This window comes from Seriola lalandi, unplaced genomic scaffold, assembly GCF_002814215.2.
Source record: "Seriola lalandi dorsalis isolate HSWRI2012SDOR001 ecotype SW California unplaced genomic scaffold, Sedor1 jcf7180002054738, whole genome shotgun sequence".
NCBI lineage: Eukaryota > Metazoa > Chordata > Actinopteri > Carangiformes > Carangidae > Seriola > Seriola lalandi.
In genome coordinates this window covers 14,801-26,524 of record NW_019525291.1, presented here as the reverse complement: position 1 = coordinate 26,524, position 11,724 = coordinate 14,801, and the positions used below count along the sequence as shown (strand labels likewise).

Sequence of the window (11,724 nt, the reverse complement as noted above, 5' to 3'; positions counted from 1 at the left end):
GGTTAGGGTTAGTTGGCTGCGTTGTTTAATCTACAGTAACTGAATATCAGGGGCATTTCTTACAGGATTCTCAACTTATATTTATACATTGATTTCCAAGTGTTTCGCTCAATTGATATCTGTTAATTTGAACTTTATTCAATTCAAAAGTCAAAAATGGATGCCATATGTAATCACAGTAACTTAAACAAAGAGATCTAACAGGATCCTCAACTTGTATGTGAACTGGTAACCATAGTAATCTACTGAGGTGTGATGTCATTCATGTATGATGTCCAAGTGGTAAAGCGTTTCTGTCTATTGATGTCAGTTAACCTGAACAAGATTCAAAGTACACGTGTTTATTCTTTGTTGAATGCAAAAGGAGCAATGTGCTACAACTATATTAATAACAAATCTGTGAACCAACAGTGACAAACTCTCTGTACTCCTTCATGGTGAGTTGAACAACTCTGTAAAGACCTGCCATCATCATGTTGTGCCAAGATCTACGTACGTATGTTAAGCATTTACATAGCATACGGATGCCTTTGAAGTTTAAAGGCATGGATGGGGATCGAACCCATGATCTTTGGTTTACAAGACCAACGCCTTACCGCTTGGCCACCACGCCTCCCTGTTCAGAACTTAAACAGTTCTGTACAGCACCGGAACTGTTCAGTGGAAACCCCACATTTATTCCAGATGTTGCCACATAGAGTTTCAAACACGGGTTAAAGTGGGGTTTGACAGGTGGGGGAACCCTAAGGGTCGGTGCAGCGAACAAAGATCAAAGTACATGTATTTTACCCTTTGTTCAATGCAAACATTAAACCTTTGAACCGACAGAACTACAGCCGGAACGCCAAGCTGAAGAGGTTTTACAAGATCCTGTCCACGAACAATGACGGGAAGAAAGAATTCATCTCCACCATGGAAGGTACGGCTCCTCGTTTGTTTCATTTTAATTTACTGATGTTGATTATTCAGATTGAGACGATGTTGAGAGTTGCTGCAATGATGAAACAGATGAAATGATGACGTACCTGAGGAAGTTGTTGCCTCCTGACTGACTGTTTCTGCTCCTCTTCAGCCAACCGGTATCCGTTTTATGCTGTTCAGTGGCATCCAGAGAAAAGCCCCTTCGAGTGGATAGATAAGCCGGGAATGGTCCACTCCACGTCTGCTGTCAGAGCCAGTTACTACACGGCCAGCTTCTTCGTCTCTGAAGGTAACACCTGGTTCTCTGTCACTAGCAGAATATCTCCAAAAGTCAAACTCATTCATTTCACTTACGTTTGATTCGTTTGTCTCAGACCTTCTGAAGCAAAAGTTATCACTTTTTATAGTTATAACTATTGTTTCTTTCCAAATGCATCACAGGGTTTCTTCTCCTCTTACAAATTTCGATCATTCTTCATATGATGAGCCTGAAAACTATCAGTTTAGTTGTTGTTCTGGAGCTTTCAGTCGCATCACATGATCTTCATTGGCAGATAGGAGTTTGCCCAGTGCTCACGGAAATGTAGTTTCACTTGCAACTGCCATTTTTTTCTGAGTCCTCGAAGGATTTCCCGTCCATATTGTCTTAAAGTCAATTAAAGGAATTGATTATTTTATTGTGAGTTATTACCAGATTATATTAGATTTATAGATTAGATATAGATTTATTTGAACTAAACTGCCGTAATGCTTGAATTTTGCAGCTGAATTTCAATGACACACCCAAATATCAACTCTGAGTTATCCTGCAAATGTTGACGGCATTTCATTTATGGGAAAAAATCATCTGTTATTCACTCCCTCTCTCTCTCTCTCTCTCTCTCTCTCTCTCTCTCTCTCTTCCTTTCTCTGCTGCAGCCATGAAGAACCAACACCACTTCTCCAGTCTGGTGGAGGAAGAGCGAGCTCTCATCTACAACTTTTCTCCGGTCTACGCCGGCATCCACGCCGTCTTCGTTCAGAACTACTACTTCGATTGACGGACAGGAAACAGACCTGATCTCAGAATCTCCAGTCGGAAAACATCTTTAAAACCAAACTCCATGGCGTCGTCGTGCACAGCAGCCTCCGACATCAGATCAACAATTAGCAGTTTAGCTTAACCGATTTGCACAGTTACATTAAAGTGCCAACAGTGCAGCGATTAATAATACAAGATAAATATAGTCTAATATCATAAAAGTACAAAATCAAACAATGTGCCAATGTGTTTCCATGGAAATTAATTTATATTTCAGTCTCAGTGACATCGCTCCTCAGTTCTAAACATAATATCTATGAACTACATTTATTCATTCAGGATTTTTATACATCCATAAAATACAATGATTAAAAGTCAAATATCAGTTTACATACACTTTTTGAATAATAATAAAACAGTTAAGATTTAAAGTCAACAGTATAAAAACACTGCCACATGATTCACATTAATCCTACAGCAACACTCTTTGATTGAATTCACCTTACAGTGTTTTGTTTACATGCAGTCTGACTCACCCGTAGATGAGCAGTAGGAAAGTATATTTTCACGACTGCTGTTCATTCCATACAAGTATATATGACCAATTATGACAAATTAAATTAAAATTAAATGTAAAATGCTGGTGAATTCACAGTCGCAGCTTGTGTCTCAGATCAGTAGCGTCACCACTTGCACTAAAATGTACTTTCACGTGTTCAGAATGCTTTAAATTATATATTCGACTCGTCTTTGCTCGTCTTGTAACTACAGTGTCTCATGCATCCACTCCGGAGCCAGTGTTTCCCAAATCACTGCCATTTAAATTTGTATTAATGTCAACATGTTTTTAGATGTCGGTCAGAAATCTTGAGAATCTGAAGAAAGTTAAACGGACTCACCTCTCATTAGTCGGCACCAGCGTCGCTCTTCAGCCTGAGTGAATATGAGCCTCTCTAATTAGATTTACCCAATAATATGCAATTACTAACACGACTTTTGAAAACCAGTGCTGATGTTCGCCGTCTCTTAATTTTAAAACTTCTCCGGCCAGCGGCGTCGTCGCATTGCGAGTCTGCGTCGGTGCGACACGAGCACAGAATTTCATGAGATTGCACGTTGCCCTCTGCTTCACTGGGAGCTTTAGCCTCTTTTTAGCTGCTGGAAGTCCAGGAGGTTGAGAAAAAGCGGGAGCCTTTGTGCAGCCGAATTCTGACGGAGAAGCCACTGAAGCCTCGGGCTTAACGTGGATCACCAGGAAACACCGACTCACCTCGTTTCCCATGTTGCATTTCATCATCAGCGAGAGATTATTGAAGTTCAGAGAGATTATAGCAAAACTGCTGTTTCAATATCAGTGTGGAAAAAATGAATGTTCTGTAGAAACGTTAACACACTTTTCTCCTTCTTATGTTTTTCTCTGCACAACTTCCTCATGCCTCAGTTTCTAGAAGATAAACAGTGTTTCTCTCCTCAACGTGTAACAGACAAAAACAGATAGTAATAATAATAATTCATAACTCAGAGTTGAGAAACAGTTTGTCTACATGATTGTATTCTTGTGCGTTGTTTTTTTAATCCTCAAAAGGAAATGAAGTATTTTGTAAAACGTGTGTCAGAGGGGGAAATTTAAGGAATTAAAGTCTTCACACTGACACACATGTATTTTATTTTTTTAATTGTACTCATCCACTTTGTATAAACGAGGATGGAAACCTGAAAACATCACGAGGTTTTCTCACCATGTTCCTGGAGAAAATTGATTGTATGTCTGAAAAGTGAAACCTTGAATGTTTAACGATGTGATATTTATCAGCCACCGTCCTCACTCTCCGAAACCAATACGGCTCGTCGTTTTATATCCTTCTTTTGTTTGTTTGTTTTTGTTTTTGTTTTTGTTTTGCTTCACATTTAAACGTTTCTTGTGAAAAATGCAGCCAAAGTCAAAATAAATAAATGGATAAATAAAATTCCTCTGATTCCATTTTTTGTTTTCATTAAGTAATGACTCTTACAGACTGACCACTCCCTCACTCTGAACCATTCATCATTATATTTACCGACTCAGTGACTGGTAAACGGGCTGAAGCTACAGCTGCCAATCAGGTGCCACGAATCCTGTGCAACAACTCGTTTTAAACACTGTCACGAAATCAACTGTCTCAGAAAACCTCCAGAGCCTGGTTGGCCAGAGGCTGCTAAGCCCCGCCCCCTGGATCGACCAAAATCTAAGTACATCAATTATCACCTGTTTATCACAATATTCAACTCCAGTGTCCGTCTTCAGGTTAAACCCATAAAACTTATGAACAGAAACACCATGTCGGACACCAGGTCAACAACAGAACACGTGACCCAGTGACACATGGTTCCATCTGCCGTCAGCACACCTGTGCAGGTAGCTGCTGCTTCTCTTTAAGGCAGCATTTTGCAGCTGCTCTGATTCAGACCCAGGGACTGTGGAAGGGAACAGCCTGACCTGACCTGAATAACCTGTTATGTGGTGTGTTTCTCTGGTTAAATATTTTACTGCAGGAGTTTCCTGTAGAGTTCTGATTGTGGTTTTGAGGTCTTTGTCACAGTAAAGAACTCGTGTCATTGTAAGCAAGTCATGTGACATCTTCATCCAATCCAATGGGATTAGATGAAAGTTTATTTAGTTTAGGATTTTACCGCAGAGTGATGATCAACACCAGTACAGTTTGAGTTTGATAACTTTTCTGAGAGAAACCTGAAGCTCCTCAAATCTGGAACAAGCTTCATCTGCACAACGGACATATAGAAACTTTTAAACAGCATCAGAATTCAAGAAATGAAACTTAAAACTCCAGCGCACAGGGCTTTTAAATTATACATAGGTCAAGATTTTATATTAAATATTAATAAAAGCACAAAATTAAAGCTGGCAGAAGGAAAAGACAGAAGCTTGTGGTGTTGATGCAGAACCTTGTGACTCACAGTAAGAAGGTGTTGTGTTCAGGGCCCTGGTGTCTATAGCTACAGTATTACTGTAGGGATTCAGCAAACATGTACAAAGAGTCTCCACCAGATGGCGCCATGATACCACTGAATGTCCGCCCACAGTCAGGAGCGGCGAGGGTGGAGGGGTCACTGTCGGCGTGCGGTGACTTCACATCCAGGATTTCAACAAACAGTCCAACAACATGTTTTTACTTTCTTTCTTCAGTGTTATTAGTTTATAAGACTTCTGCTCTTCAGTGAACGTGACTCATTTTTTAGGAGTGGTCAAAGGTCAAAGGTCACTGACCTCATAAAAACACTATTCTGGCCTCCAAATTTACCACAAACATTCACTTGGGCTTGAGGACGAATTTATAGATGGTCAAAGGTCAAAGGTCGCTGTGACTTCACGAAACGCACAAATTCAATCAATCAATCAATTATGACACAATTATGGGAAATTTGAAGACGTTCCCTCGAGGCGTCACTCCGGCCCCCGACTGTCGCCACGACGACCGGCTGAGAAAGAAGTGTGTGGTTCAGTCAAAAGCTCCAGAACGGCTACTAAATGGACACTGTGGCGAGGTTGTTTTTGTTGCGTTAATCCCAGAAGCCTTTGCTGCTGTTACATGAATCCGATTCTTTGGTCAGTTTTACAGTTTCAACACAAACAAAAGAAAAACGGTGAATTATTATTTCTTTCACTGGACACTGAATAAAATATTTATTCAGACATAAACTGCTCTTTGGTCAACACTGATTTATACATCACACACTGACGTTCTGTTGTGGATCATTTCCTTTTGTCTGATTTGCTGAAGCTTCAAGGATCTTCAGAAAAATAAATGTTTTTTTATTTTTATTTCAAGACGTCTTGAGTGGAGGGAAGAGGACGGGAGGAGAAAGAGGAGAGAGTGGAGTGGATCGGGGGAGCGAGAGAATGAATGAGGCGAGAGGGAATCAGTCGCCCAGCCAGCACGGCATTGTGGGACACGCTCGAGTTGGATGGGCCATACAGGCCTCATGTGTGTCTGAGGTTAATGGGGCCACGCTCAGTTACAAGCGGGGGCCCCTGGGCCTGTGTGAGCAATGATCCCGAGGCTCCGCACGGGCCCTTGTTTGTGTTGTTACAGTGTGGGGGGCTAATTGATTGTGGGAGGGCAGAAAGCATCAGGGTCAGAACCGCCCCCCAGCGGGATATCTATTGTTACCTGGGGTAAATATAATATAATATAAGACTTGGATTTGAATACTAAGCAAAGAGCTTATTAAAATATCTAGTCTAACAAGCTGTTCTGGGACTTTTCCCTCCGTTTCTCCTAAACACACGTTTTGCACAAGGTTGAACACAAAAAGATAAATGACCTCAAACATCCTGATCTTCTTCTAAGAGTCTGATTAATAAGTAAAACTATAAGATAAAATAAAATAAATAAAACAGATAAGAGCAATAACCTTTGAAAGTTATATGTTCGGCCACTTTGTGCCTTTACAGAGAGAAGGGGAACGACATGCAGCAGAGCCGGGAGCGGCGCGGCGACGGGCCTCAGGATCTCGTCACAGTATTTCTTGTATTTTAACTCCTGAAGAACGAGAGAATCATAATGAGTGAAGCTCGAAGTTCGTACATGGCAAAAGATTGAGTGTCTGTTTCCTAAAGACTCTAAGTCTAATTTGAGGCTGAGCTCTGCCCCCCCCCCCCTCTCTTTTTGCTATTGTATCTATTAAACAGGATTTCACACAAATGTAAATGTACTATGGTATTTGATGAATGACGCTCAGTGTTTTTAATTAAATAGGGAATCGGAGTAAGGACTGCAGCCATTTTCATATTTGTTCCCTGAGACTCATTAATTACACAGAGTTTCCTCTCATCAATTCATGAAATAACTCAATTTCCTCTACATTATTGAGGCACAAGGACACATGGGAGCCAATCAGAATACTTTCAGTTTATTAAATGATTGAGCGTTGTGGGCTGTGATGCTGCTATAAGCGGGGTAATCTTCATCAGACACGCTTTATGAGTAACTACGGAGCTCCACTCAGCCCGAACCGCAAACACGCTTATCATATCTCCCATCAGCCATCAGCCATCCACACACACACACACACACACACACACACACACACCTACAATACACACAGAGTAATTCCTATCATCATCATCATCGTCGCCGTTGTCGTGGTGATCATCATCTTCCTGGCAGCATTTCAACAGCAACATTCATCTTCACGCCTCGTTGACCGAGAGACAGGGATGTAAGGATCATCTGGAGGCGCAGGCCTCGTGCGGGATGCACGACGTGCACAAGCCGACGATCACACGGACGAACACACTCCACCTCCAGCACTCAGACACCTGCAGCGTGTGGAGCCGTGCTGACCCCCCCCCCCCCGTCATTATCTGTGTAACATGTAATCTCTGTAGATTAGCCTGTATTACACGCCGTCCACATCATTATACGTCATGGGTCTGCGTCTGGACATGACTGTAATAAAGTGTTAAAGATCTGCGGCTGCATTCACAACAACAAAAAACTTTCATCCATGGAGGGAAAAGTAATTATCCCTCCGCACATCTGATATACGTTTTGTTAAAAACGTTGGCACTTGTGAGGCGGGTATGTCATAACTGCAACTCATTTCTATTCAGGAAAAACCTTGGACATTTGTTATCATTCTCTCTCTCTGTGTGTGTGTGTGTGTGTGTGTGCACGGTAAAAGCCACAGGCGACGTGCTCATCTTTGTTGCCGCCACAGAAAAGAAATCAGAAAACGATGTGAGGAATCAGACGGAGAGGAGCAGGAGAGGAACTCCTCTGCTGGGTTTTTTCCGGCCATGCCTCAGATGTGTGGAAGGAGTAAAACCACACGACTGAAAAACTCCTGATGTTTACTTACACGGTGAAAGTGCGTGCGCGTAGACAAACAGGAGGGAATAGATTTTAATCAAGAGGCTGGGATCAGGCAGGTCTTTCTAGTTTGACTGTGAAGAAGAAAATCATCTTTTGAGAGTTTTAATATTCACAAAATAGATTGTAGATGTTTTAATAGATGTCCAATCAACTGGTTTTGACTTTTTTCCTCCCGTCTGCTTCCCACATAAATCTTGTAAATTCAAGGCCAAACCTTCACTTCAGTCCTGAACCGACAGCTTCACTGTCTCTGCTGCTTTCCTCAACAAACATGCAGTCAAAAGCAGGAGTCTTAAACAACTGCATCAAACCCCGAACAGTGAGCGAGCAGCTGCAGAGATTCCTACTGAGTCCACCTCGCCAAGTGCCCTGATTTATGGAGCCCTCATTAATTATTCAAATAGGAGAAGAGGGACCAATAAAGCTTAATTTAAAAGCTGAGCCAGATGATAGGTGAGAAGCAACTCGGTGCTCGACTTCAACAAACTCAGTGAAGAGTTTCTGTGCAGTGACAGAACGAGTGGATCAGCGTTCGATGACTTTGACCAGTGAGATAAACAACGTGGCGACAGGTTTGCTTTAAATCACTGTTAAAGATTTCCCCAAAGGTTTTATTCTTGTAAGTGGATTTGGTCCTGGTAAGTGTATAAATACAGGAAAACAAGACACAGACACACACACACACACACACACACACACACACACACACACACACTCACATATATACACACACACACGCACACACATATATACACACACCAGGCATCCCGCTCATCCAGGCTCTAAGTCTGGATGAGACGAGATAGTTTGGGAGGTAATTGCAGCTCGTCTTGCCGGTGAAGAGAGGTGAAGCATAGGTCGAGTGAAGTAAGTGTGTGTGTGTGTGTGTGTGTGTGTGTGTGTGTGTGTTGTGGGGTAGACCGAGAGAGAAAAGCCAGCCTGTAAGAGTCAGTTTAATCTATGAACCAGACTGACACCTGGAGGTAAACCTCACCAACTGGAGAAACCAGAGGAGGGAAGACAGAGTGAGGAGGGTGAGGAAGGAGGAAATCTTAAAGCTCCTCCAGCGTAAATGTCTGTGTCCATGTGATGTTTGATTATAGATCAGCTCTAGCTTCTATATTAATACTGTGAAAGTATCAAAGCCTCAGTCCACAGAGAAATGCACACAGCCTGTATTCAGAAACTGAGCCTTAAAACCAGCCGTCAGGACTTCTGGAACTTTGTGATGTCACAACAAAGCAGTCACCAAGCCCCGCCCACCTGGACCCACCATCCAAACCTTTACAGGATTTGGTTTCTCTGAGTGTTTTTGCCTGAAACAGTCAGCCAATCAGAAGAGAGACTCAGGGCCTCCTCTCTTCTGATTGGCTCACCGACCTGTTGTTACTAGAGCTGCAGAGAGAAGCCTGAGAGAGGAGATGTAAAACTACACTGAGATGGTTTTTGGTTCTTAAAACCAAAACTACTGTATTCTACACTGTACACTATATTCTGCTGCAAGATGATTGGATATTTTGGCAAGAAGCAAACATGGCACCTGAGCAAATACCAAGCACACATTTCTCCTCGCTTAAACACTGTAAACGTCACTGTTAATTCAACTCTAAAATGTGCTGAACCACAAACAGCAGCTCAACAAAGTAAAAAAAAATAAATTAAAAAAAAAAAAAGTGCTGTGCACTGATTTGGTGAGCAACGCTGCACCTGTGCAACTTTGATTTGATTACACCCACTCAGTGTTTCCTGGTCATGGGAAGTTTAATTTGAAAAACTGCAGGAATAAACATTCCCAAAAATGACACTTGGAGAACGGCTGAAAAGCATCACTGGGGTTGATGGTGCGGACTGAAGTGTTTGGTTGTTTTATGTCCAAAAATTCAAAACCACAGCAGTAAAAAAAAAACAACAACATAATTTGCAGGTTTATGATGTTGATGCTGCAGACCGCAGACCACTGCTCTCAGTGTGAAGAAGGACATTGGTTATTTCCATTTTCCTCAAGTAACTACGTGTATTCTAAGGTCACGAAGTAAAGTCTGAGGCGCTGTTAGAAAAACCACCAACAGTGAAACACATGGAGGCAGAGGCGTGTTTTCAGGCGGGATAGTTAGAGACAGACAGAAGCTTTGCAGTTACTGAGACCGAATACAGAGAGCAGAGATTTATAAGCTTTAAGATTTACATTAGCAGCTGTTTACTTACTGGTCTAGAAGAAACGTTGTGAGTTCAGCATCAAACTTTTTTCCTTTACTCACCAACAGCTTCTCCAGACGTGGAAAGAAACCGTCTTGTTTTTTGTTTCTATTTCTATCACTTCTTTCTTCTACTGAAGTGAGCATGCTAACCAGCTAGCACCGGTCTTAGCTGAACTGTCTTGTCACGTTCCGATACTGAGTCACTGTAGTGTCAGAGGACATATTGTAAACGCGACAATGGCTGAAGCTCTTAACTAGACCGGAAAATAAACAGCAGCTAATGCTAAAGTTAGCTACATAGCAATAGCAAATCTTACAAATAGCTCTTTTAAAATATGATCAGATGTTCGTCTCAGTTACAATTATGAACAAACTCATTGTACTTTAACCAATAACACACAAACTGTTGAACTGTTCTCTTCCAAAGTCAATGAACTTAGTTCCTTTCAAAGTTAAAGTCATATATTAACCAATTACAGGCAGGCATGATGCCAAAATACACTTTACATTTGTCTACGCCTCTGCAGAGGACGTACGTATAACAGCCTTAACGTTAGCTTACTCAAGGTGAGGCAGCGGAGGCAATGCAACAAAAAATGGCAGCTCAACAAAATAAGTAGTTTAATGTGGTTTATTCACATTTATTTGTGGCCACTTTAAGCCCCAGTTACACATTTTTCAACCAAATCCTTCCTGATTATACAACACAGGAAATTAACAAAAAAAAACAGACATTTTTCCATCTCTTTGTCAACAAACAACAAAAAAACAGGTCAAAAGGTTAAATGAAATGATGAAAAAAATGTTTTAATAGCAAACGTGACCAGAACTGAACAGAAAGACTAAAGGAGAGAAAAGATAGAGAGAAACTAAGGCTGAAATAAAAATAGAGCGAGTGAGAGAGGAGAGGGATTATTGGTAATTGAAAGATAAAATGGTAATCATCCAGAAGGGGCGAAAGATTAGAGCTCTCCTTTTTCATTTAGGTGGCGGGCACACGGGAGCGACGGAGATGGAGAGGAAAGAGAGAGGGAAGTGGAGCTAAGTGGCGGGAAGGACTGGGAGAAATTGAGCAAGAGAACAAAGAGGAAAGAGAGAAAAAGTGCGAGAGACAACTGGAAGAGCGAGAGAGAAAAAGAGAGATCTGCTCAAATTTCACTTTTCTACCACTCATCCTTCTTCATAATAGAACTGTCAAATCAGCGTGGGGCCGAACGCCGAGCTGCTCTCCTGCCTCTCTCATCCATTTATCCCTCCTTCTTCTACTTCTCTTTCTCACTCTTCAACCTCCCTCACAATTTAGTCACTCCAATCCTTTTCCATTTGTTTTTATTATTTTTATTAATTAGATTTGTGCATCTCTGAGCTCATCTGACATCCGACTCGTTTCCCATCGTTCATGTATTCATTTCATTGGAGGAAATGTGGCTTTAAGTTTTATTTTTTCTTCTTCCTTTTGCCACTTCCTGTTAGTTCCTCCACCTCTCCCATTATCACTCCATAGCTGTCGCCGAGCAACCGTGACAACACGTAACCTTTCCTTCACCAAAGCTTGAGGTTTTAAGGTCCTTGGTTTGGACGCTTGTACCTTTGTAGCTGCTGAACTGAGCTGCAACACAACACTTACAGTAAACAGTGTATTCCTCAGGCTCTGTGTGAGTGTTATTTGCTGCTGTGCTTATTTTCACTACAGGTGCGCAATGAATCT

General features: G+C 41.7%; 1 protein-coding gene and 1 non-coding gene across 2 annotated transcripts in view; one reads left to right on the top strand and one right to left on the bottom strand.

Moving 5' to 3' along the window:
- The window catches only part of LOC111668504 (gamma-glutamyl hydrolase-like), a gene marked incomplete at its 5' end in the record, with an annotated part of 6,662 nt that extends 2,752 nt beyond the window's left edge, over positions 1-3,910 (top strand). Inside the window, 3 exons of the mRNA XM_023424549.2 lie at positions 829-919; positions 1,073-1,210; positions 1,840-3,910. Of these exons, the coding sequence (XP_023280317.1) occupies positions 829-919; positions 1,073-1,210; positions 1,840-1,961 (351 nt within the window). The remainder of the gene's footprint in view (positions 1-828; positions 920-1,072; positions 1,211-1,839) is intronic.
- trnat-ugu (transfer RNA threonine (anticodon UGU)) lies at positions 542-613 on the bottom strand. The gene has a single exon. It is a non-coding gene; the product is annotated as a tRNA-Thr (tRNA).
- Positions 3,911-11,724: the final 7,814 nt, after the last annotated feature.